Genomic DNA, 26,562 nt, shown 5'->3' on the forward strand with positions numbered 1-26,562 from the left:
CCATCCGTGAGGGACCGGGCAGTCCCGGGCGTGGTGTGTGTGTGGGGGGATATTCCCTGGCATTCCCTGGGGGAATGCGGGGCGTAGGGAGGGGTTCATTCGTGAGGGGAGACCCAGAGTGGAGATGTGTGAGGATGCGGGTGTGAGGACGTTCTTCAGAGCGGGATTTGATCTGTGGGGAGGGCTGTTCTCTTGGCGCGGGGGGAGAAGGGGCCGTCGCTGAGGTGATGTGGAGTGGGGATAGGGCCGGCTCTGAGGGGACGGGATATGGGGACATTTCCCGGGAGATGTAGCGTGGGGACAGGGTGGTGGTTCCTGAGGGTTTGTGCTATGGCGATGAAGCCGCTCCACGAAGGTTTGTGGGCTGTGCCCAGCGGGAGGTACGCTTTGAGGAGGGGGCTGCTGCTGGGGAGTTCAGGATGAGGCAGGTGGGGTTCATCTGCTTCTTAGCGCTGCTATTGACGGATAGGTAAGTTATTTGCCCCAGGTGTGGGAGCACCAGGAATATCAAGGCAGGGTTTTTAGGGAGAGGACACACAACATGGGACAGGCAGAATGTTGTTTCTCCAAGTGAGATGTCTGGCATGGTAGTGCAGTAACATCTGTTCCTCCTCTGGTGTCCCTTGCCTGGATGCCTGCGGCCCAGAGTGAATTTTAGAGAGATTATTTGGTTTTCCACTCTCTTAGATGCATCCCTGGATGAATAAATGCTACACTACTGGGAAGTAGCTAATTTCCTTTCTCTGAAGGTGGCAGAGGGGTAGTTTCACATGATGAATCAGTAGGAAAAGAGTTCCAGAGTCCTGGCTCTGTGTTTCCACATCCTCAGTGCTTTAGGACATGGTTGTCAGGCAAACTGATTCATTTAAATTCCTGATTTATGTTTGTTTATTCTCCTGACCAGGCCTAAATGAAGTCTACAGCACCTTCTTGTCATTCTGCCTTTTTTCACATCACCATAGGCAGTAGTGTCTGTATAAGTACTTAGAAATGTACAGGAAAGCCTTTCATTGTTAAATATGTAAAAATTGAGGGGAAATCCAGATACAGCCCTCATGAAACAGTAATATTATTAGCTGACTGAATTGTTGGGATTTACATATCCTGTACATAATGGTAGGATTGGCAGGAAGTAAAACCTCAAAGAAGGTGGGATTTGATGGTGTTAGGTGCTTTGGTACAAGCCTTGCAAGAGCCATTAGCTTGATGTGTAAGTGCACCCTGCTGGTGGGCCTGACAGACATATTTCCCCAGAACTGACTCAGAAGTGATTCAGAGGTTAAGGTGTAGTTAAATGTAACACACTTGTTTATAGTGTAAAATAATTGTCACAAGGCTAAACTGATTAATGATTTGTCCTGCTCTCATCTTTCTCCTTGGAATTATAAGTAAATATGAGGATATGTAACTATTGCAAAATTACTTTTATCATATGTCTTGTTCTTACATTTATGGTTTTTTTAACATCTGGTAAGATTATATGGACTGTACTCACTGAGGGATAAAATGTACTTCCCTAAGGGTACTGAGCTGTGCTAGGCCTGTGCAGGTGAGCCAAGTCAAAGTGGGGATTAATACCATAGCTTCTTCGACAAATGAGAGAATGGAGGTCTTGGGGTTTGAGAACATTTGTTCAGGGCGTAAAGGAAGAAGTGAGAAATGCCTCGGGCTGGATGGGGCTTGGAGCAACCTGATTTAGTGGAAGGTGTTCCTGCCCTTTGCAGGGGGGTGGAATGGGATGAGCTTTAAGGTTCCTTCCAACCCAAACCATCCTGTGATTCTGTGTAACTGCTTCTGTGATCAGATCAGTGGGAAACAGCGCCTCAACAAATATTGCAGATGTAGAGAGGGAAGTTGTGAAACTCAAGAGATAAGCAATATGAGTGTGAAAGAAGCAAGCGAGGAATGATGACTGAATCACTGGGGAAGGGTACATAAGGCAACAAAATAAATCTGGGAAAAGTATCTGCAAATATACATGAAGTAGACAAAGTACCAGGGAAATCTGTAAGATGAAGGGAAACAAAATTAGGATAAAGACTTTATTCCTCCAGAACTCCTGGAATAGTTAATTCTTTCCTGAACAGGAAAGATGAAAGTGTATTAACAATATTTTATGCATCATCAGACACTCTTGGTTATATATAAGATATAAATAAGGGTATTTTTTTCCCTGCCATAGAATTAATGATGTTAATGGCTGCTGTAGAGTAATTAAGAGGTAATAATACTTCAGGTTAAGTGTTAGAAAATAGGGGAATAAGGCAGTTTGGATGAGATTGCTGGGCTAGAATGGAATGAAGAGAATCAAGACAGTCAGCAGTATCCCAGCTCTATTCTGAATTCTTAGGGAGCCATAGGATTACTTTTTGTTTAAAATTACTGAGTAGATAAGCCATTATCAGGTGAAAAAAAAAAATAAGGTAAGAAGGACCCTTCAGTATTCTGTAGAGAGATATGGTCATTAGTTTGGACAATTCACTTAGCTTGAGATATCTTTTTTGTAAGTTAGATGTAGGTCTTGCCTGTCTTCCAAAGGCATTTGGGTGCCTTTTGAAATAGCAGAAGTACTATTTATTTTTAAAGCAGAGGCTTACATTTCTTTCTATGTCTGATAAAAATGGAGTGGAAAATGCATGGATATTTTCCATCTGTGTGTAGGAAAGGGACACTGTCCCTTTCTCCTTTGCATATGAGGATATACCATCCTCTGACAGTTTGTTTTCTTAAATCTTGATTTATCCTTGTTGATGTCTAAACCCGCCTTGTTATCTTCCAGAAGCTTTGGTCATCACTGTGGAATTCCTGGTATGAGAAGGCAGAGCGTCAGGGTAGAGAGAAGATCCTTGCTGAACTGCTGTAATGATGAAAACAGTGATTTTAATTGTCCTAATCATCTTCTCTTTGCTGGCTTCAGGTAAGGCTGATGCAGAGAGGGAGAGAGAAAGGTTGCCTCTGGGTGGGTGGCATTCAAACTAATATATGCTCTGGTTTTGTTTTCTTCTGTGCAAAGAAAGAAGTTGCAGTTAGAGCTGTGCCTGTATTTTTTCTGTTTGATCATTGGCAGATGGTGACCCTGTTAGTTTTGAAGCAGCTTGATACACAACTTCCTTAGTAATTCAGTGAGGGTTTGTTTCCTTTGAATAGTTGAGATCTGCGTACTCATTAATATTGTCAAAATGAAGCAGTGGACCTCAAGCTGCTGCCCTCTAAAACCACTACGGGTTCTTCTAGAAATTGCACTGAATTAACGTCAAAACAAGTGGAGGACTAATGTCTGATGCAATGCTCAAAGAAATAAAAACTTCAATTATTTAATTGTAAACATTGCTAGTATTAATAGTTCTCCAGAGAGTCAAATGCTTAAACATCTGGAAATGACAATGGTAGAGATATTGTGGCGTTTTCTGTGCATTCAGTCCTGGTTTTCATTACGTGGCTTAAGATTCTCTTGAGTTACATAACTACATGCTGTTTTTGTACCCAGCAATCACTTTTTTCCTCCTTAAATGTCTAGTATCTTCTCAGAGGTGCATATGATGATATATTTCAGAGTAGAATGCATTTCAGAGGAATAATACGAGATGGAATAATTGCAGCCTAAAGCAAAAGAGGAAATTTTGTTGGCATGTCTGGGTTCCTTTAAGATGTAGCTTTGTAGTTGGTTTAAACCAACCAAACCTCCAAGTCCTTCTGGAAATGGAAGTTTCACCTTCCCCTCCACTCTTAATTACATCTTCTTGGTGTGTGAAAGCACCAGAGGAAACAGCAGAGCAAAGGTTAAAAGAATGGCCTGTATTGATAACCAAGGACAGCAGTAAAACTTATAAACCCTGGGGAATGCATGTTTACATCAAGATTAGAAGGTCTGTGTTCTGGTAGAGTCACATCCCAGTTGACTTGTTAGGAGAAAAACTGCACTCTGATAACAGGAAGATGGTTACCCTACATTGTAAGTGCCATTCCTTCTCTTGCTATCCCAACAGGAAAACAGGCCATAGCCATAAACACATCCTTACCTTTGGTTCCTCCTAATTTTGGGTGGCAGCCTTACCTAAAATTCACTAAGGTTGAAGCAAGGAAGATTCTGAGGCAAAAGATCTTGCCATAATAATTGTTGATTCTGGAAAAATCTGCCTAAAACTATATCCAGTCAAAAGGAAGCAAAGAGACATTGTAAAGATTCAGCAGCAAATGTTGTCCTCATGTTGGGCAAAAGTGACCTTGGTCAGGTGTGGGCACATCTCTTGGGTGCCTCTAAATGTGTGGGTATATGGGTGTGAGTGACCACAATCAAACTATTGGGAAGTTAAATAAAATAGAATAACTTCTCTCTTCCATAAGGTGTTAAACTGAGGGGTTTTTTCATTAAATCCTACGAATCTTGACTACTTTTTGATCCTATAGGGAAGAAATTCCGATGGTGCACCCTTTCTGACCTGGAACAGAGAAAGTGTGCAGAGCTCTCCAAAGCACTTATGGCTGTGCTACCTCTCACTACTGCCAGTTCCTTTACTAGGATTTCTTGCATCAGAGCGCACAATACATATGACTGCATTGATAAAATCAGGGTGAGTTCACAGAGATTTTTAAAACTGATTTTGTGTCCAAATCCTCTTTTGGAAAAGTAACTGGTAAACAGAATCTATGGGAAAATAAAATGATACTGAAATAATTTAACTGCTTATATGACAAAGTGCACAGTCATTTGAGAGACAAGAATTACATCCCATGAGCATTCTACCAGATGTACTGCTTTACCCCAGCTAATGTCTTTGCAATCTCCAAGAAATATAGAAAGCTGCTTGGAAATAAATAGACAAAAGCAAACTACTAAATTAAAATTTGTTCAGGCAGGTCTTGAACCTTCCGTTTGTTTCCCTGTAAACACACTTGTTTTGAGGGTCTTGCTGTTGTTTTAAAGGCAAATAAAGCAGATGCTGCCTCCTTGGATGCTGGAGATGTTTACTCTGCTGTAAAGCTGTACGGTTTGGCAGTAGTGGCAAAGGAGATCTATGATCAAGGTAGGCTGGTAAAGCTGAAGAATAAACTGTACTTCTGATTTGGCTAAGAAATGGCTCTAGATTTCTTGAAAAAAAAAGTCAATATGTTTCTATTAACTTTGTAGTAATATGGAGGTGGCTAACAATTGTTTCTAAAATACTTAATGATGATGAATAAAATAGCAGTGGTCCTTTGTACCCAGTAGCCTTTCTGCCTGTGGTAGTTACAAACTTGCATTGTTTGTTTGACAAGGTGCCATGTAGCCAGTACATGGTTAAGTTCCTGGCACGAGTACCTATGTTGAATAGGCCTATTCTTTATTCTTTAGCCATGTTCACAGTAGTTCAACTCCTCTTCACAGATGGAAGCTGCAAAATTGAGATTTTTTTTCTGTTACACATTTTTTGCTATTGCAGGAAATTGTGTGTTTGCTGTGGCCATTGCCAAACGAGGAGGTCTGGATATCCAGAGTCTACGAGGTGTGCGCAGCTGCCACAACGGAGCCCGGTGGACATCGGGCTGGAATATTCCACTTGGCTTTCTCCTTGCAAGAAATTACCTTTCCTGGGATGAGGCGCAACCTCTGAGCCAAGGTAGGCAATAGGAGCCATAGGGCTACCTGTGGCCACAGCAAAAGTAACTGAAATGCCAGCAGATGTAGGATGAACTAGTTATGGCCATGATATGTTTGGCCCCTTTTCCTCTTTTGATTTTTTTTCCCATTTGACTTTTATCTTTCTTTTTGTTTTGTTTTGGTTTTTTCCCCCCTGCACCTGCAGCAATCAGTGAGTATTTCAATGCAAGCTGCGTCCCTGGAGTTGGTGTTGCTGCTCCCCGATTGTGTGCTCTCTGCCAAGGACAAAAATCCTATGTCAGAGACAGGAACCACTTCTGTGAGACAAGCAGTAATGAGCCCTTCTATGACTCTGAGGGAGCCTTCAGGTGAGTTCTGGGACACTGGGGCTGAATTCACTTTTGGGGGAAAAAGAACTTACAAGGGAGGAAAGCCAGTGAAATGTTAATAGGATGGCATTTGTCTTCCTGCAGGTGCTTGAAGGATGGAGTGGCAGATGTTGCCTTTTTAGATCATCTAAGAATTATGAGTGCCACAGGTAATCATAAAAATGCAGTTTTCTTTTAATCTCTGGCTGTGCTCTTTCCTGCATAGGTGTTTGAGGGATATGCCTATATTTTTGTCTTTCCCAGGGAAAATTCAATCCCTGCAAACAGTTCAGGGGTATTTCTTGGCTCTCCACACACATCAGAAGGAAATAGAACAGGAAAGTGTGAGTGAGCAATGATTTCTCACAGAAGATTAATAGAATGGAAGCAGACAGGTGATTTCATTAGATCAAAGTCTCTGACACAGCTGTCAGTATTTGCTTTGCCTGAGTTACAAGATTCCTTTCCAAGTTCAGTGTATTGAGCTGTATAACTGCAAAGTTCCTGCATACCTGCCTTGTATTTTTAAACTCGGTTGAGCTCTGTACCAAAGGTGGTTAGCAGTAGTATTTGCAGGTAAGTGTTTTTAAATAAATGTATTTACCGGGGTACAGCTTAAAGAGTATTTTGGAACAGCTCTGTTTGAGGTCCTTCTCTTTGATAAGAGAAGTACTTACCAAGGACAACTTTCCCAAGTGTGCTTGGTACACCGTACTGCCTTTGTAACCTTTAACAACCTCCACTGAAAAACGTTTTATATTCTGTCTCTGTGCCTGCTGCCAAGTCATGGCTCACTTCACAGATTCATGAGTATCTTCTTGTTTCAGAGTCAGAACAACAGGAATATGAACTCTTGTGTCCTGATGGGTCCACAGCTGAGCTAACCGAATACAGCACCTGTAACCTGGGCAAGGGGCCTGGCCGTGGCATCATCACCCGCAACAACTTCCAGAAGATCACCAACAAATTTCTTAGCATGATCCAGGTGAGTGAATAAGTTGTCTGTGTCCAGACACAGGTTTTTCTTCCATCTTTGTGTGGAAATTATCACCCAGTTTGCCTTTTTTCTTGAGAGATTTATAATCAAATTATAAAAATTGCTAAAAATGTTTGTTCTGGGGAGGGATCTTGCATTTGCTTGTGCAAGGTTTTACTTTTTTCTAAAGTATTCTTCTGTAGGAGGCTGGGAATAAATACGTAAAGAAGGGGAAGATCCCATAATACACAAGCTGGAAAATGGCTAATGATGTTCATCCTGCCCTGGAACTTGAATCAATTTTTATGTATCTGAGGGAGACTCATAGGTTCAGGCAGGGATCACTTATCTTCATCTCTTTTTCCAATTTATAAATAGTATTTGGTATCTTGACCACTGATACAAAGGGAGGGAAGGCTGGGGCTGCCTGTTGCTGGAAGAATGAGCAGATTTGTTGCAATTAAAAGTGTTGTTCTTGTCCTAGCGCCTCTTTGGGCATAAAGGAAATGAACGAGCCAGATTTGAACTCTTCAGTTCAGCACCCTTTGGGGGAAAGAACCTGTTGTTCCGAGATGCCACTCAGCACCTGCAGCTTCTCGAGGAGAAGCTGGAGATTGCCTATGTCCTTGGTCTGGATTATGTATCTCTCCTTAAGGGACTTGGCCATGAAGGTGAGAACCATTCCAGAGGACTGTAGCTAAGGCAAGAAAAAGTTCTCCTTCCACATTGTTCCTCCCTCCAGGCACAAATGCATATACCTGAACATCACCTTAACATACAACAGATTGGTGCTCTGGTAAAACAATCTGCTTCAATTTCAGGGAGCTCTTTGGACAACAGCATTGTGCGCTGGTGCTGCATCAGCGACGCTGAACTTCGCAAATGTGAGGAGTGGGCACTGAGCATCAAATCCGACCCATTGGTCTGCGTCCAAGCAACTTCCATGACCAAATGCATTGAAATGATCAAGGTAGGAGACTCCCTCTGGTCAGGATATAAGACTGCACAGGGTACGTATGTTTTGTCTGAACTAAAGAGAGGAAAACTAGCTTGAGGAATAAGTGGGAATGAGAGGGAATTTATGCAGGGGAATTTCCAGCCAGTGGAGAAGTCCTGCTTCTTAGATACACAATTCATGCAAATCCTGGTTTTGTTATTTTCTCTAATGCTGCTGGCAGAGTAGTGAGGCTGATGCGGTCACCCTGGATGCAACGCATGTGTACATTGCAGGGAGATGTGGACTGGTGCCTGTAGCTGCAGAATGCTATGGTAAGTTTTCATGTGACTCTATCAAGAAGAGAGGGAATCAAAAAAGTACCATTAAGAATATAGTTAAATTTCCACAGTTTGTGATGTTTTGTGATGGAAGCAGGAGTCAGTATAAATGTCCAAATACTCTTCCCAGCTCTTCCACTAACTGGCTCTAGCATTTGGTCTATTTATTTATGCCTTCTGTTAAACGGACAAAGATGCTGACATGGCTGAAGAGGATCACAAGGGTTTTGAAGGAATGCTGACATGTAAAACGAATGATGGCAGTTGCAAGATCCTTAATGTTTATCTCTCCTTCCAGGGGGAGATTGTGCCCCAGCAGCTGAGACCATGGAGAAAACACGGAAACTAATTCATCTTAAGCACAAAGGTAACAGAAACTATGAGAGGGCATAAAGTCTAGGTTTTCCTGAGACTGCTCTAGAGTTTATGTAGGAATGTGTTTGCATGTTGGTTTAGAACAGAATTTTCTGTGCAAGGACAAGAGCTTTGTGGCTAAGCAAAGAGTGTAGGTCTGCACTGTAACTGAAGATACGTGACAAGATGAGGGAGGGCAGGGCGGCTGTACCCTTCTGGTATACTTCATCGTCTTGGTATAACTGGTTGTTGTCATTGTTTTACAGCACTACCACCCGTTTATGCTGTTGCCCTAGCTAAGAAAAGTGCCAAACAGATTCACATCAATAACCTTAGGGGAAGGCGATCCTGCCACAGTCACCTGTACAGTCCTGGAGGATGGTTACTTCTGTCCAGACACACAGTGGGAGCTCGGCAGAATGATATTGAGAACTGTGATATTGGCTCTGGTAAAGGCTGGGTTATCTCTTAACTAGACCATGAAAATCTGAAGCTCTATATTTGGAAGTAAAATAGAAATGGGGCCATGAGGATCTGAGCAGCAGCTGCTGACTTCAGTTTCAGAGGGTGTTGAAGCAGCTTTTCCTCATATTTGACTGTGTCACACTATTTAGCCCTCTTCTTGCTAGTTGTTAGGATGAAATTCCATTCCTGCCTTTTCCCATATGTGAAGAGTCATTAATCTCATCTGAGTTTTCTTTACTCAGCTTATCAGAATTACTTTTGGAAGGGCTGCATGCCAGGAGCAGATGGAAACCTGTGCAAGGTGTGCATCGGAGATGGTGAGGTGGAAGGAGCTCGAGTGTCCAGCAGATGTGCTGCAAGTCACAATGAACGTTACTATGGCAATATGGGAGCACTCAGGTGAGCTTTTAGTGAGAGTCAGAAATGCAGAGCAATAGCCAGAATTGCCTCATTATTTTGCTGATGTTTTTCTTTGGAAGGGTTTTTTTTCCTATTTGTTGAGCATCTGGCTGTATAAACTTTTGCTAGTGTGTATTTTGTTTTGGTTGCAGTTGCTATGGGATGTTCAGCTGACTGATGATTTAAAATGGTCGTTAAACCATTTCCAGAGCAAGGCAGTGCTTCCAAACATGTAAGGCTTAGAGCATTGGTACTGACTCATTAAAGGGAAGGGATGGAAGACAGAAGATCAGAGAGCACAGGTGATGTGGTAAGAAGCAGTGTAGCATGCAGAAGATAATTAAATAGAGTGGAGATATAAAAAAATAAATAGTTGAAGACAGAGACAGAGAAGACTATTAAAAGTGAAAGCACTCTTACAAAATATACATAGTGTGCATTTAGTTGAATTCCATTCTCTTTCTTGCGTAGGCATGGGTGAAGGTGCACATTGTGCCGCAGCTTTGACTTGGGAGCTACTGTCAGGGATGAAAAGGATTGCCTTAGCAAACCTCTATGCTGAGATCACTGCCATATTCCAAGCAATTAGGGATGGGAGGGATACTTGCAGCTATTCCTGTTTTAGTTTCAGGTGACTGTCCAAATGTCAGTCATCATGTAGTGCTGTCTTTGATCGCGTCTTGTTTTTTTCTTGCACTAGGTGCCTAGTTGGCAATCCCAGTGGAAGAAGCTTTGGAGATGTAGCTTTCCTGGAACACTCTAACCTGCTCCAGAACATAGAGGGTGAGATGGAAATACTCTCTTTTCCTTTGAGAATGTTCATAAATGTCAGTTACTCCCCACAATGTGACCATCACTCGTGAGGATCAGTCTTTACAGGTTTAATCTAGGTCCATGAAGTTCTGTTTGTAAATGGAAGATTGCAAGAAGCTTTCTGCATGTAGGTGTTCCAGTAAAGCTTAACATTCAAATACTGTAAGAGAGGAAAGAAGAAGAATCACCCAGTGCAAAGATGTGTGTTGGGATAATCATCCTTGAAGACTACACTAAATTTTTTGAAAGCTCAAAGCTTTAAAAAGCAAACCAAAAGAAGTCTTTCATAGAGTCAAGGAGAAAAGGAACCCTCATTAAAGCGCACTAAAATTCTATTTTGGGCAATTTCAGTAACAGAAGAGACTTTTTAAAGAGAGGAATCTCTCTAAAATCAAATGAAGGTATACAGGGGCTGGAAACCCATGGGAATTCATGCAGCAATGAGCAGTTTGTTTGGGAAAGCAAAGGGCATGCAGGCCGAATTGCTTTGTTTCCAGAAAGGGATCTGGTTACAGATGCAGATGAGACATGATATGCTGTTCATATGCCTTGATATTATTCTAGTTTTAGTTGATAGGTGCAGGTTAAGTTCACTGACCTCAGTGAAAACACTACCCTGGTCTTTATGCATTCCTAAGAAATGACCACATAACACACTGTGTTTGTTTTGAACACACTGACTAAACTTCTTCCTCTCAAGTTTTAACATTTTTTATGAGATTCATCCTCTCTTCTGCTTTAATTTTTCAAAAGGATTTCCTTTCACTTCATTTTCTTTTCAGATCTGGGCAGCTCTGGCTGGGCAAAAGGTTATACCCCTCTTGACTTTGAACTCTTGTGTCCAGACGGAGCACGCGCTGCAGTCACAGAATGGGCAGGTTGTAACCTTGGCCCCATTCCCCCCAGCACAGTCATGACTCGACCGGTTGCTGTCACTAAAATCTCTGACTTTCTATTGAAATCCCAGGTATGACAGGTAACAGGGAAGAGCTTGGCATGTTACCATTTGTTATGTACAACTGCTGCAAACCCTTTCAAGATTAAAAGCTTTATATACTACATATATAAAGTGCCTTCAGATCCAATACAAAAGAATTAAAAATGTGCATGGGAAATTGAGAAAATAATTATTTGGATTCTCTAAAGGGGTATTTTGGCACCAGTTCCCATTCCACAGAGGCCATACTTTTGCTGAGAAATAAGGCACTGCAAAACTGCATCTTTTTGTACTAATAAGAACAGTGCTAGATAAAAATGCTATTAATGACCCAAGCTGTGAAACTTTTATTCATTTTCTGTTCAGGACTCTCTGGGAAGCAAATTGGATTCTGAGTTCCAGCTCTTTCAGTCCTGGAAGTATGGTGAAAGTGATCTGCTTTTCAAAGACTCTACTCAGTACCTTGTTCATGCAAGTCACCTGAGCTATCAGGAGATCCTTGGAGAGTCTTTCATTCAGCTGGCAGAATCAGTGTTTAATTGCACACCTGCAGGTAAAGTCAAGTTCTTAATTCTGAGTTAGGGAGAAATGCAGCAGGCAGCCTTCTGTGCACAGCTATGGCCTTTTGTTTAGACTGCATGGAGAAGTATGTTCTACCTAATCCTCTTAGTAACAAATTTCTAAGGAGCCCTGTGTTAGAATTCTGTGAGATGAAGTTGTTAACTGCAATTCAAAAGGGGATTTTGACCTCTGTTCTGCTGTTTTAATGAACAATATCTGACGAATTTACTACTTTTAAAGCTGATAGCATCTTTAAGTGTATACTTTCTTACTGGTTTGTAGGCATCTTGGACTTCTGCAAGCAGGATATCTGTGCATCCTCATCCAACTGACAGCTAATACAGAGGCTTTGCAGGGCACATACATCACCATTGTTGCTGAAAAAAAGGAAAATGTGCAAGTTCAAACTATGCAATGCAATCAGCAAGGAAACAGTAATCTCTAGAAATGTACACTGAACACCTTTTTTTCCAGCAGATTTTATGTTTATGATGATGTAATACTACTCATATGTCACCCCTTTCTTTTTTGGAGCATGGCGGCATGGGGAACAGCACAACCAACAACACAGAACTAGGATCAGCATTGTGGAAAGAGCAGGGCCAGTACCATGGACTAAAGTACAGACTGGTATGAGTGGCACAGGTTAGTTGGTAGCATTTTGCCTTGTTTGTCTTATAAACAGTTTCCATGCAAAACCCCCAATCAAGTGACATTTTGGTAGTTGCATCATTGTCTTCCTGTATCTGTGATTTTGGTTGCAGCTAGATAGTCCCTGCTGAATGCACATATGTATTTCTTCTTTAACCAATGATCTTTACTAGTAAATCCAAACTATTTTTTCCTCACAAATAAATGTATGAAGACACTTAATAGCCAGCAGAACTGGATGCTTGAAGCCTTAGAGTGAAGAAAAGCAGTGGATATTCCTCTTTGTCAAGACCTCCAACCATTACATTATAGTACTTTGACACTTTTAATTTAAGATTCTCTGAAATGTCAAAATGTTATCTATCAATTAAACTGCCTGAATGTGATATGAGGCCTTTTGAACATTAGTCATCTGTTCATAATCTGTATAGTGTATTGTCCCAGTATGGATCCAAATCCTCATCTACTGTTGCAGCCAGCAAGCTGTAGCCCTGAAGGAGCAGGGAAAGACCAGGATGCTTGTTTAGGCCTCTCACGTGTTCCTGCCTTTCTTTCCTGGAGCTTCCATGCCATCTGCGGGGCTTGTGTGACACTGCACTCAGGAGAAGGGAGTTCTGAGAAAACGGTGAAGAAATGCATGTGGCAGCTTAGCTTTGCCAAGAGCAGCATGCAGCTGATCAGTGATAAATTAAAAATCTGGGTTATACCCAAGATTTTATGGGTTGGAAGGGCAGGGATGTTGTTTTCTGACACAGACATTACAAATGCTTACTAGGCCTTGTTGCTGATCCCCTGCTCCAGCTTTGACTCACAAACATCAGTGTGCTGCCTTGCACAGCCTGTGGCACATGAACCACTGGCCAGCCTTAGCCCTGAATCTCAGGTCTGAGCTGAGCAGGAACTATCTGTGCTCTCTGGCTCCTATTACTCTGCTATCTGAAGAGATGGATGCTGCCTCAATGCTATGAATAGTAGCTGAGATCATGCTTCAAATCTCCCAGGCTGGGATGAAGGAACACCAGAACTGCTGCTCTGTGCCTCAGTAACAGCATACCCTGTTACTTAGCAGTGCTGATCTCTTCGGAGATTTGACCTTTCCCCTCTGCATGTAAGACATACTATCATGCATATTTACCTACACCAGCCTAAAGGCCTTAAAAAACTGAAAGGTTCTCAGAAAAATTTATTTCCATAAATTAAAAACACACACAAAAGAAACAGTAGAATTTTAGATTCACACAATATTGAACAGAAATAGAATGCCAAGAGCATGATGGAGGCTAATGGCACAAGTGTACAAATTCTCATTGAGCTATTTGTTAATTTGATAGCATCATACAGACTTTTAATCCACAATTACCATCCATATTCTAGAAAAGCACCTGGAACATAATATACCAAAGGCCCACCTGAAATAAAATACAGTGAATGAGAACTGCTTGCAGGAAATCATATCCAGCAAGCACCAGAACTCAAATGTATGCAGACACAAGCCAGCCAGGCAAATGCTGTACCATACATTAAGGAGCCTTAGCTGCTCCAGTCATAGCATGATGAAAGTAACGATTGTTTTCTTCCTTTTTTTTTTTTTTTTTTTTTGGAAGTGATCTTTTTATCTCTGACGATCAGCAAATTTAGCATAGAGCTGCCTGGCTCTGCATAACTTACTACTAAGAGACAGGACATGGCAAAAGCTTTGCAATCCTTCTCAAGCTGTTCTAGTCATCAGTCTGTGATGTACCATGTCTTTCCATGGTGATACAAAAACATCCTCACTGGAGTGGGTTCCCTTAATGAAAATGCAAGTGTACATATCCTGCTAGGGATGTATGTAAGACCCCAAAAGATTAATCCTCTACACATTTTTCTTTCAATTATTTGTGACAGAAGCAGCTCAGAATGGCAAATGCCCAGCTTTTGCACAGTCATCACTCCCAGTGTACAAGCAGTAGCCACAAGGAACATGGCTGTTCTATGAGTGCTGTAAACAGGAACAGAGGTGAGAAAGGAAAAAACAAAAAAGTGCACAAGCAGGACTGACACCTGTATGCCAGAGCGGGGAAGAGATGCTTGGTCTCCACTAGCTTACATCATCATACAAACACTAAACCAAAAGAGAATAATGCTGTGTATTTGGGTTTCCACAAACTGAGGTCTGGGAGAAGCTAGACAACTGCAACATCATTTTGTACCTCCTCCAATGACTGTAAACCAAAGGGAATTGAGTATTTTCTTTGCTCTGCTCTCTCCGCTGTAGCTTGTAGAAAAAAAAGTCAAGAAATGTTATTTCAATGCAATCAGAAACAAGAGAGCAGGGAAGGAAAAAAAACCCAAACCCACCCTAAACAAAACAAATGAACCCCAACATAACCCAAAGGAAAAGACTCAACACATTCCATGTTTTGAAGCACATTAGAGGTCTGAACTTTTCCTGGGCCCAAGTCTCTTCCCTCCTGCCCCAATCTTTATTTCCTTGAAAGCCCCAGTAAGGTTACACCTTAATTGTGTCACAGCACTGGAAGCCTCCCATATTAAGAGAAGGTGAATGAATGCTCTGTAATAATCCCATTCTATAGCATAAATTCATAAAAATATATCTCTCACTCTTGCTACCGCTTCCAGCTAGTCAATAATTGGGCTAATAAGCCAGTATAGGGAAACTTTTGAACACTTTTTAGGAGGCTGCTGACCTTTGTTTTTTAGGGATTTCTTTTTACAAAAATAAAGAGGATCAATTAGAATGTTCTGCAACAGCCCAACAGGTTGACCAGAAAAATACTGTGTCAATATGTTCAAAGTTTGCCTTGTTATTTCACCCTCAAACTCCAAACACTACTACTCCTGTAAGTGTGCACTCCTCTTTTCTTCAGTCTTCCTGATTAAAGATAATTAGCCTTCAAAACAAGAATGTAAATTTTTACAAATCTCAGCACATAAGCTGGGAGCAAAAAACCCCCAGATTAGATTTCTTTCAAGACTCAGGCACACAATGTAAGAATCTTCTTCCATTTCTCTACTTTCAAAGCTCTGAAATTCAACAGATTGCTTGTTAACTTTTAGTTTTCTGTTTGGTCAGTTACAGAAGTGGTAGAGCAACAGAAGATATTGATGGTATTTGCAGTCCTGCATTTATTGGGACTTTATAAAGAATACCCACCCACTAGATATTTGTTCAATTTGAAGGTAAATAGAAACTCTATTATATGGGTAGGTAAATAAGAAAGTGCAAGTTCAAGTGACAACTGAAAGAAAGAACAGACTGATTAAATTTGAGCATCCCAGCAACGACAGCTTTGCCTGAATAACTTCTCTAGGCACTAAGGGACAGAAATTACCTGAACTGCAGCTAGCATTGGAATTATGCTTCAAGTTAAGTTTAACAGAAGTTATGCCAGAAGGGAGCTCTCTTCCTTCCAAAGGTAGAGCTGAGAAATTGCCCAGTGCTGCATCAGATAATTACATATGGCCTTACATAACGAAAATAATGTCCACATACTCAGAGGCTCTTTGTACAACACTGGCTATTATGTACAACAGTGCTGTACAGTGAATATCTAATTATGAGCTACAGGAATTGTAAATCTAAAATGGTAAGAAACCCTTTCTTTTTGACATTAAAATCATGTGAGTATAAATGGAATTAAAATAACTTTAGAACAAGTCTCAAAGATTTTGCTGGTGTTCTTGGCATGCAGCAGCTCAGCTCAGTTAAATAAAAATCTCTCCTTATGTATCCTGCAGCTTAACATCCTCATGGACCAATTATCTTTTCCTCTAGAGAAGAGGTTGGCATCAGCCAAGTAAGTAAAAAAATCTGCTATTTGGGAAAAAATAGTACTGGGCACCATTTTTCCTTAAAACATTACCTTTTTTGAGTTGAATCATGTTAAAAGAAACATATACAAAGTGCAAGTTATTTGAAGTCTAGTTATGTGGGACTTCTGCTGCCTAGAGCCAGGAAGGGCAAAGAAACTTAGAAGGAACCTTTTAAGTTAACAAGGAAGAAACAATTGAAGACAAACCTAGACATCTGCTTTTAATTATCAAAAGGTTAGTGGTATATCAAGAATGTGTTTGCTAGAATTTTTCTTCATCAAACACGGTATATTTTGTCAGCTTGTTAAAAACAGCCATTACAGTAACAACATCAGACTCAAATGTGCAAATGATCTGGAGTACAGAGTTCTAGCATCACTGAAGGTGCACTACTTCCTCCTTTCCACTCCTACTCTACTCCCAAAGGTATTTAAACATAATTAATTAAATATAAGCAGTAATTTCCAGAGGTTGAGAAAGGAAGGGTAAGTTTCATGTGGCTGTGTTACACTCAAACAGGGACTTAAAAGAATCCCTCCAACAGCATTTAAAAAAATAAAATAAAATAGCACCTTAGAGAGGGTCACAGCCAAAAACTGATTATCAGATGTTAGAACAGAGTGGTAGAGTAATGTATGAAGAAGTCAGTAGATTTCTCCCAAGAGGAAAATACTGAAGAAACTGACGGGACCATTTCCAGCTAAGTGGCTCCCTCAGATGCTGGAGGCCTGCTCCTGCTCAACCTCCTTTGCAAAAAAGGCTTCAAGGTCCATTAGCTTCTGACTCAGAAGAACATCTAACTCTGCACTCTGCAGTGCAGCTCTTTTTGCTCGGGTGAAGCTACCCACTGCTTTGATTTTGCCTCGTGTCTTCCTTTTCCGGGGAAGAGTAAAGTCCTGAAACTCTAGAATCCGCTTTCTCTTTTGCTGGCTGACAGAGATCAAGTGTCCATTTTTCTCCTTGGGCTCCTCAAAGATTGTTTCCAAGCTCCTGGTAAAGCAAGAACAGAACTCATGAATACTTTAGCAGCAGCTACCTTACACTGACAGGGAGACTGAGGGATTTCATAACCCAAGTAAACACACTTCTAATTTTTACATTTTTACAGCCCCTCCACACCTCTTGTAATGTTATCTACAGCTTACACCTCCTATAATGCACGTTACTGCCAGCTGAGTTGTTATTGCTGCACAGACATTTGGGTAGAACCTCTTTGTATTTCAGTTCAAAAGCACAATTACAGATTCTTGATCTTACAGAATAAATAGGTTTGAACATTTGATGAGAGGCAGTTATTGTTAGTATTTTAAGGAACGTGTAATTCCCTTTGAATTTTGAAAAATAAGTACTGTGCTTTGATGGAGACTGGAATGAATGAACAGATGAAAAAATATACAAATCCATACTTAACCAGCTGCAAATTCTTAGGTCATATTCTATTTTACTTTTTCCCATCCAAATAGTAAAAGATACTATTTTCAAATTAACTTTCTCTAGCAGTTTAAACTAGAATATATCTCCCTCTTACCTTTCATACACCTTTCATCTCCTCTCTGTCCCCCCCTAATTAATTTACATTTATCTTAAGTTTTCTTATTAGGAAGCAGAACCAACCTGGCAGGAGGAGGAGACTTATAGTTCTTGTTTGTGTAAATTTCTTCTAAACTAAATTCTTTCTTCTTAAGCCTGAAAAAGTAACAACAAATCAATCAAGAATGAAGAATTTCAAAACAACCTCTCTTCACAGCAAGCAGATTTATGAGAAACGAGTACTGTTTGCGTTCTATGCCTAAATGCTAACTAATTATGCTTTAACTAATTGGTGACAAGGAGGAATGAAAAATGAGCTCATTAAGTACATAATTTCATACAGTATTTTTATAAGGTCGGCATCAAGACTTGCCCTTTTTGCAGAGGTCAATATTCCTTCTAGCATTCTATGATGCTTTGAAATAATGATGCTCAAAAGAAGGGGAAATCCCCTTCACTTTTTTGTGAAAGCTAAGAAAAAGTCTTACAGTTTAACAGATTAATACTTCATCTCTTGAGACTGATTTTAGTTATTGACAGTTACCAAGCTGATCTCTGAAGAAATGCATTCCTTTGTCAAAGGTGGTACTTGTGTTAAAGACAGAAGTCACACTAGATGAGGTATGACTAATATGACCAGTATGACTAGAAGTCACACTAGATGACTGACTGGAAGACTTTATCAACATCTGGCACTGTGATTCCCCACACTTTCACTGAATTAATGCTTCCTTAAGATCATATACCCCAAACAAAGAAAGAACTGTGAAGAACTCCACCATAATTTGCATCAACAGAACTTCTTAATAGATCACGTCATCTCACTGTGCACTGCAGGTTGACTGATTTTCACTTTATGTAAATCAATAAAAACTCCTTTCTTCTTTAGAAAAATGATTCCATTCCAGCTTCCTTGTTCACATTTTGCCTAAACTCCAGTCAGCAGTTTTGATCCAGTTGAATATAGCTGTGTCAATAATTTCTTATAAAGGAAGTAAACATCAGATGTCACTCAGCTGGGGCTGTATAAAATAGTGGTGGTAAGAGAAGCATTTATTGAAATGATTATACTCATATGCTATGAGTCCATTTCAGAGATACTGCTCACCTTTTTGGTTTGGGTAGTCCCATTGGAGTAAGGTTAGGATCTGGCTTAGGAATAGTTTTCCTGATTCGGATCTGTGAGACTTTCTTTGGCCTCTTTTCTGGCTCAGTCTTAAGAAAGAAAGAAAGAAGGAAACGAAAAGTTAAAATGAAGGAAATTAAAACCACACTAGTCAACAGAATTCCCTTTTATTCTGAATATACATTATCTATAGAATAAACATTCCTCTCTGGTTTGCCACCTTCTTTCTGCTTGAATCAAAACAAGCAGCAGCACAGATTAGGACCTGCAGCCTGTATTCTCTCATCTTTAACAGTTACTGGATAATATCCAGCAGCAGCAGCTTCAGCTTCTGAGAGATCTAAAATATAAAATGAACTCACTTTTTTCAGTTCTGTGTCATCTTGGGATCTCAGACAGGCTGGAACAGAAGCATCTGCTTCATCAAGGGCATGGATCTGGATCTGGAGGTCAGATGCTAAAAGCCTGGGGGGAGATGGCAATGACTCTGGAAGTGCATGAGGCTTTGGTAACGGAAGAGGGAATGAAGTTTCCAGACTGTAACAGAGGAAGAAGGGAACATGTATAGATTAATACCCAACTGATAATGCAACAGCATTCCATGCTCTCAGGAGATGTTCCTAAATGGCAATATGGGCACAAAAAGCCAACACAGTTCACAGAAATTGCCCAAGAGAACACACAGACAGCCAAAAACCGCTGCAGCCCACATTGATACTGACACTAACTGAACTGCCAGAGTATTTGAACGTGTCATTTTAACGCACTCTTTTCCTTTTCATACAGCTAAACAGTATACAGCTCTATTTATCAACTACTGATAGAAAGGGATTAATCTTCCTTTTCTGCCAGCAAATTTCTTGGACACAACTATTAATCATACTTTTTGTTTACAGATAAAATATAGCTTTGATACCTGCCATCCCTACACTTGAAAAAAATAGAAGGAAGTTTCTGCACCTATTGTCCAGTTGCTCAGGCAGAAAGGACTTATATCCAAGTAAAGAATCGAACTTCTTATGAAATGACTATGTGAAACTATAGAAGTGGCACAACATGGTTGAAAGTAACAGAACTGTTCCGTGCAATGATCTGTGTGGTCTTTGCGTAATTGCTCCTCCACTCTTCTCCATTACACCACCCAGTCAGCTTACCTCACCCACTTCTTAATCAGAAAGCTGTTCTGGGAGTAAACTGCCAAAAGCTGAAAGCCAAAATAACATAAGCAATGGCTTTCTGAGAAAGCTTATGAACCCACTACTCAGAATAAATCTCAACATCCCAGAGACTCACCGTATCACATGGCCTGCAGTCTGTAGTGCTCCCATACTCTGTACAGGTAAGTGTGGTAACATTGCATAGCTGGGTCAAAAGAGGAATGCAAAAACAAAACAAAAGAGAGAAATTAGGTCTACACTATAAAAAGATGAGGGAAAAAATTACTAGTATAAACTGGACTGTAAGACAAGATGCTCATATCAAGAATGAGAATGGAAGACTAAAATGATACAAAAGAAAGCCACATCTGCCATTTAGGCCACTAAATTTCATTGTTAGAGAAACTGTCCTCCTTTCATTTAAAAATGGTAGTAATGAGAAAGGAAATAAAGGTACAGAAAGAGAGCGAGACAGCAATATTGAAAGTTGTAATTATTTCTACATAATTATTAAAGTCTGAAAATTGTAATTCTTTCTATGAAAATCTATATTCCTTATTCAAAACCCCCAGTTTTTAAAATTAAAGTAACTAAAAACCTTGAAGGATTTTGTTACTAAAGAAAAAAGTGCATTATGGCAACAGTAACAGGAGAAAGGAAGTACTTCCATGAAATTAACTCCCTGTTGTCTCTAACTCCCACAGCCAGGAATACTCTTAATCGACTGGAATAACCAAAGGCCCTTCCATAAGGGTTGGTAATTACCCTAATTCTGTGGCATAAAAGTCAGCACAGCAGCTCTAAGTCCTTTGATATTAAGCTTTACTTTTGTGCCCATATCAACAGCAGGAAATCACTTGGGACAGCTTTTATTATATTCAACAGTAAATCTTGTATTTGCTGTTGTCTCAAACCAACAACGAAATGCACTTCAATGTTCTAAAGCAAAGATGTTACAGCCAGACCGGAATTCTACAAAGGAAATGAAAACCAGCCATGCTGGAAGCACAGGGAAGTCCAACTATACATAAGGAGGTCAGAAACACCCATTTCTGGTGTTTATCACTTATGTCAGAACTGTAACATTTTGTTTCAACATTCCACTCACTATTCCAGTGTTACTGGAACCTGTATCAATAGTGAAGCAGAGCCCTCTGTGCTACAGACAGAGCTTATTGTCTTATGCAATAATAATACAAAATTACAAGGACAGAAGAAAATCACTTCAGAAATTTTTAATTCAAATAAGCATTAATTAGAAAAAAGACTTCACTGAAAGAATGCTTTTGTTTTTGGCAGTGGAAATGACAAAAGCTTGTTTTTAGATATGGCAACTACTTTAGTTCCTTGTTCTCCTGGTTATTAGAAACATTAATTGCAAATGAAATAATTTAAAGAGAACAAATCTTTTCCAGATGAAAATGGCCTGCAGGGAACTTTTTGATTTTTCTGATTTTTAATTATCTTAAAACAGGCAAAGATTTCTGTCATAATGGGAGCTGAAAATGCTTTTATACTGCACCAAACATAGCTCTTATATTTACATAACAAACATCTGACTGGGACAGATTTATATCTGCCTCATACACATAGTTGTAACGTATTTTAGAGAAAAAAAACAAACTGAGTTTTAGAGTATTTTAACTCTGGGTTATTTTTCACTTGAAGTGAAAAGGTTTGAAAACCTTTGGGGAAAAGATCACTCATAGCAAAGCATGCAGTTTTCCAATTACCCTTTACATCAGGAATGAAATCCTCTTACACATTAGCTAAGTGGATATGCTGTCCCAAGCTGCTGAGGAGCCTGCAGACTTAAGGATGTGGGAAAACCCAAAAGCTCTGATCTCCCAGTTTATGGATAGCATGCCTCAGCACCACAAAACACTAAATTCACCTCATACACACAATTAAGTTTTAAAAAGATGTTTGTTTTGAACGATGTATTACTTTTAAGTTTAGTGCTCAAACTGTACTTTACTGCTATGATCACTCCAGAGTATGGAATGAAAATGGAAGCAAGTCCCACAGAATATGCTGCAAGTTGTCTCTATGCCATTATTCAACTTAATTCTTTTAGTGCAGATAACTCCAGAATGGAGCAGTGCTTTCATAAGCTCACTCACACCTTTGGCAGACATTAGAATTTACACTAACAAGTGATAAACTTTTAGGTATGTTATCCATTTATATAAAGCAAAGTGCAGCATTAGTTATCTGGCAAGATTTTTGGTTACACTTATGTCTGTCTGTGACATAAGGCTAAATGAAACAGTTCTCTACAGACTGCCACATTAATCAAAACAATCAAATAAACTTTGCTGTAGTGCTCATGAGCTCTCTGTCCAGGAATCACAAGGTGATGAAATCAGGGACTGAACTGCCCTATGTTACGGAGGGATAAAGGGCAAAATCTTTGCTCAAGGGCATGCAAAAATCCTGTAACAGAGCTAGGAACTTCTTTCATTCTTTTTATTAGTAAAATGATCTTAAATGCTCATAGCAAAGTAAAATTAAATATGCAGAGTAGATTTCAGTGATCTTCCCACTCATAACAAGATTGACACACAAAGAAAAATTCATTACCAATGTTAACTGGAGCTATGTTTGCTTGTGCCAACATCACATATGAAAAGCAATAGCATGCATGAAGAAGTTTCAATTAGCATAGAATGGTCATGGAATACAACTTAAAATGTAACTGAATGACACCCCCCCACCCTTTACAATTTTTCCTAACCTGATATTGAGCATTTTACAGTGGTTCCAAGGGGTATTTATGGCTCAGACCTCTGAAAAAAACTTTCCTACCTCAGAAATCCAGTTCCTCTGCAGTCACTCTGAATAGACCTAATGAAGTAGCTCACCTTTTGCATTATATACTCTGATGCATGGTGTGTATATTTTGCAAGGGAGAAGAAAATAGGGTTAGCCATTCTGCCAAAACAGGACAGTATTAAAGAAGTGAAGGCAAATATATTTAAATTCAGCTAACAGAGTGCTCTGTAAGAAAGGATCTTCCACGTTGAGTCATTCCTGGAGCAGAATGTGTAGATCTGGAACAGGGGAAACTGACCCTCCAATGCAAGCTGCAATTACCCTCTCCCTCCCAAAAAGGAGCAAGTATATACCCTGTACATATTTAATCTCAGAAATAAGATGATTGGTTTTACCTGTTCTCGATGCCCACACTTGGCTGCCACTTGCAGTGATTGGAATGGAGAGGAGTGATTTCGGAAGGATGGGCAGAAGGACCATGCTGACTCCATATGGATAATACCCTGCCCAATGAGTATGGCAATGAGGAGACGAGGTCATCAGATACACACCTTGGATACCTGTCCCTTTTCAAACCCTGTGTGAACTGGGATATAAATAGTCTCTGGATGGTGGGAATATGACTGGTTAAGTTTCTTTTTCTTGTCCAAATCCTGTAACATCCAGGGGAAGAAAGTGCTAACACTGTGTGAAGGCCAAGCATAGAACAACCTCCTCCTCTTCCAACTACAGTGTTTCTTCCAGGGTCAGGATGAACAGCAACAGTCCTTGGGGTTGTTGTGGAGTGAGAGGAATGAAGCTCATTATTCACACTGGAATCTTCCTTGAAAGCTGCTGAATCTGAACAGCTCTGAGACAGGAGAAAAGACAAAGTCCACTTTGAAGCTGGTGCTGGCCTTTCTCTGAAAACTGGTCTGTGATGTACAGAGTGCTGGGATGTAATCCGTCTGAGGTCTGTCACAGGACTGGAGTCCAATTTTATGTGAAAAGAAATTGGGAAAACTGAGGTGTCCAAGAAAGAGGTTGGAGGCTTGTGGCTTAAGTCTGAAGAAACTATTTTGGTAGTTTCTACAGGATAAAGTGCCAAAGGCTGAAAGCTGAACATCTTGGTGCGCCAGCTGTCAGCCCAGCGTGAGTGTATGTTCCTGTCAATGCAAGAAAAGGCTTCCAAGAGATTTTTAGATCTACATTGGCTGTACCTGTCACCCACTGGAAGAATTTCAGAAGAATGTGGCAGAGGTTCTAAGTTACGGCTGCTTTTGGCAGGGGCCAGGAGCTTGCTGGCCATTACAGACAACTTGCTCAACAATGCTGGTTCTTTGGTACGTTTTCTAAATTTCAAGCTGTTCAACAAACTGCATGTCTTGGCCCTCTGCCTTGGCATATGCGCAAATCTCATGGCTGTTTCCTTTTCCACTGTTGGTGGCTTACATGGAAAGTACAAAGATTCCAGAAGTGTGTTTTCTTGTTTAGGGAATATTCCCAGGGGAATCTCAGAGAAAGGCGAACTTCTAATTTTTTTGATTTTTCTTACAGTTTTTAGCTGATATAATGTGGGAACTTTTTTGCATGTCCTTCCAGGTTGTATTTTTAATGGAAGAGGTCCTCTTAGTTTATTTGTAGTTCCTCTTTGTTTATTTGTAGTTCCAAAGGCACCAGGGATCCCATCATACCCTAAATTAAGGTTCAGATTTTCCATTTCTGAATCCTGAGTCTTCAAAAACTGTGAACTAATAAAATCTGTGGTAATCTTTGGCCTTTTAACTTCTTGTAAAGTGCTACATAGTTTACTTTCACTGCCTCTGACAGCAAAAATCTCCTCTGAAGAGCCTCCAAACTTTGTATTTGTAGATGTCATCAACTCAGCTGAAGAGCTGCCTAAGAGTTCAGAACTGTGCAACATACTTGGTTGCAGTATGATTTTTGCTTTCTCCTGATGTTCTAACTTCTGTTCTTGTTGTGCCTCGTCCAACTGATGTACTTCCATCTTTCCATACTTCTTCTGTTTAAGTACTTGGCATTTCTCTATTTGATCAAGTCTCTCTGAACCTAGAGCCTCAATTTCCTTGCAAACTGCATGAGTTGGTACTTTGTCCTGACCTTCTGTTACTTCCCTTACATTATCTTTGCTTGGTGCATTTAATTTGTAAGGCACACACGCTTCACTGCAAACCACACAGTTTGGGGACAGTTCTTTGCAACTGTCTGATAGCGTGCTCAGAGGTGGAGAAAATGTGGGCATTGTATCATCCTGCAGTTCTGGGGCAGCCTCTGTGTCAGATACAGCTTCAGCCTGACAATCACGCACAGTTTCTGAAAGTACACTGGTACCTGCTAGGTTTGGGAGGTTTGTATTCTTTTTTCTTTCTTTTGAAAGATTATTCAGTTTGGATCTTGGGATTTCTTCCAAAACCTTTCCATAATTCTCAGTCCTGAGGGGGACTATTTTGCTACCTGACTCTTTATAATCTTCCCACAAGGCCCATGGACAATCTTTGGGCAACCTTCTTCTAGGGGCTACCTCTTTTCCTATCTTCTCTTCTACACAGGCATTCTTAAACTTCTCTTCACCGGAAGGACTTTTTGGCAAGCTCATGTCCAGGTCTTTCACAGGTGGTGTGCAAAGCCTCTCACCTTTCAGACTTTCTTTGCTGTGGGCACAAACTCTTGAGCTTTTGGCACCATTCAGAGAGCCAGCTGCCGATTCATTCCCTGAAGATGGAACCTCAAAATTGCTGGATTTTCTCTTAACGGAAATTGTTACAGAAAGAATTTTTGTCATTGAAGTATCTTTGCTAAATTTTTTGTCAGAAGATGAAATATCTCTTTGTGTATTCTCAGGTGACATACACAGTTTTTCTTTCTCAGGCAGAGAGATGTGAGAGTGCAGAGCTGGCATTGTTTCTGAATCCACCTGAGTCTTATTAAAAGTTTCTTGGATGTCAAACTTTTCAGAATGGGATGCACGAATACCCCTTTGACCATCAGTTTCTTTACCAGGCTCAAAAGTTAACTGTGGGCAAGAGTTATTTAAGATAGGATTTATACTCAGACTTTCTCTGTTTTCTGTATCTGAAAGCACATTTGTATTTTCTGGCTTATCTGTGTTCTTAAACTTCTCTTCACTGGAAGGACTTTTTGGTGAGCTCACGTCCATGTCTTTCACAGGTGGCGTGCGAAGCCCCTCACCTTTCAGACTTTCTTTGCTGTGGGCACAAACTCTTGAGCTTTTGGCACCATTCAGAGAGCCAGCTGCCAATTCATTCCCTGAAGATGGAACCTCAAAATTGCTGGATTTTTTCTTAACGGAAATTGTTACAGAAAGAATTTTTGTCACTGAAGTATCTTGGCTAAAAGCTTCAGCTGAATATGAATCACAATTATCTCTTTGGACACTCTCAGGTGACATTTTTTCTTTTTCTTTCTCAGGCAGAGAGATGTGAGAGTGCAGAGCTGACACAGTTTCTGAATCCACCTGAGTCTCAAGAGAAGATTCTTGGATGTCAAACTTTCCAAAATGACATGGACTAATGCCCCTTTGACCATCAGTTTCTTTACCAGGCTCAAAAGTTAACTGTGGGCAAGAGTTATTTACGGTAGGATTTATACGACTTTCTCTGTTTTCTGTATCTGAAAGCACATTTGTATTTTCTGGCTTATCTGTGTTCTTAAACTTCTCTTCACTGGAAGGACTTTTTGGTGAGCTCACGTCCATGTCTTTCACAGGTGGCGTGCGAAGCCCCTCACCTTTCAGACTTTCTTTGCTGTGGGCACAAGCTCT

At 40.3% G+C, this 26,562-nt stretch overlaps 2 protein-coding genes across 5 annotated transcripts in view; one reads left to right on the top strand and one right to left on the bottom strand.

Annotated features, from left to right (window-relative positions):
• The window catches only part of LOC103614187 (melanotransferrin), a 13,634-nt gene extending 871 nt beyond the window's left edge, over positions 1 to 12,763 (top strand). Inside the window, exons 1-18 of one of the 4 annotated variants that reach the window (XM_008632077.2) lie at positions 1 to 33; positions 2,780 to 2,917; positions 4,408 to 4,571; positions 4,925 to 5,024; positions 5,421 to 5,597; positions 5,784 to 5,946; positions 6,052 to 6,116; positions 6,774 to 6,931; positions 7,407 to 7,593; positions 7,744 to 7,892; positions 8,101 to 8,191; positions 8,496 to 8,564; positions 8,818 to 9,000; positions 9,259 to 9,415; positions 10,116 to 10,198; positions 11,011 to 11,195; positions 11,532 to 11,718; positions 12,009 to 12,763. In XM_008632077.2, the coding sequence (XP_008630299.1) occupies positions 2,863 to 2,917; positions 4,408 to 4,571; positions 4,925 to 5,024; positions 5,421 to 5,597; positions 5,784 to 5,946; positions 6,052 to 6,116; positions 6,774 to 6,931; positions 7,407 to 7,593; positions 7,744 to 7,892; positions 8,101 to 8,191; positions 8,496 to 8,564; positions 8,818 to 9,000; positions 9,259 to 9,415; positions 10,116 to 10,198; positions 11,011 to 11,195; positions 11,532 to 11,718; positions 12,009 to 12,058 (2,223 nt within the window). In that variant the 5' untranslated portion in view covers positions 1 to 33; positions 2,780 to 2,862 and the 3' untranslated portion in view covers positions 12,059 to 12,763. Of the gene's footprint in view, positions 34 to 75; positions 141 to 192; positions 470 to 2,779; positions 2,918 to 4,407; positions 4,572 to 4,924; positions 5,025 to 5,420; positions 5,598 to 5,783; positions 5,947 to 6,051; positions 6,117 to 6,773; positions 6,932 to 7,406; positions 7,594 to 7,743; positions 7,893 to 8,100; positions 8,192 to 8,495; positions 8,565 to 8,817; positions 9,001 to 9,258; positions 9,416 to 10,115; positions 10,199 to 11,010; positions 11,196 to 11,531; positions 11,719 to 12,008 lie in introns of those variants that run through there. The other 3 variants (XM_017732216.1, XM_017732215.1, XM_017732214.1) reach the window with 3 other exon arrangements.
• Positions 12,764 to 13,542: 779 nt separating this feature from the next.
• PRR14L (proline rich 14 like) overlaps positions 13,543 to 26,562 on the bottom strand; it is a 23,022-nt gene continuing 10,002 nt past the window's right edge. The window contains exons 4-9 of the mRNA XM_017732185.1: positions 23,177 to 26,558; positions 20,143 to 20,211; positions 19,212 to 19,386; positions 18,832 to 18,938; positions 17,808 to 17,879; positions 13,543 to 17,183 (exon numbers count right to left, since the gene is read on the bottom strand). Coding sequence (XP_017587674.1) covers positions 16,907 to 17,183; positions 17,808 to 17,879; positions 18,832 to 18,938; positions 19,212 to 19,386; positions 20,143 to 20,211; positions 23,177 to 26,558 — 4,082 coding nt within the window. The 3' untranslated portion in view covers positions 13,543 to 16,906. The remainder of the gene's footprint in view (positions 17,184 to 17,807; positions 17,880 to 18,831; positions 18,939 to 19,211; positions 19,387 to 20,142; positions 20,212 to 23,176; positions 26,559 to 26,562) is intronic.

This window comes from Corvus brachyrhynchos, unplaced genomic scaffold, assembly GCF_000691975.1.
Source record: "Corvus brachyrhynchos isolate BGI_N302 unplaced genomic scaffold, ASM69197v1 scaffold864, whole genome shotgun sequence".
NCBI classification, from domain to species: Eukaryota; Metazoa; Chordata; class Aves; order Passeriformes; family Corvidae; genus Corvus; species Corvus brachyrhynchos.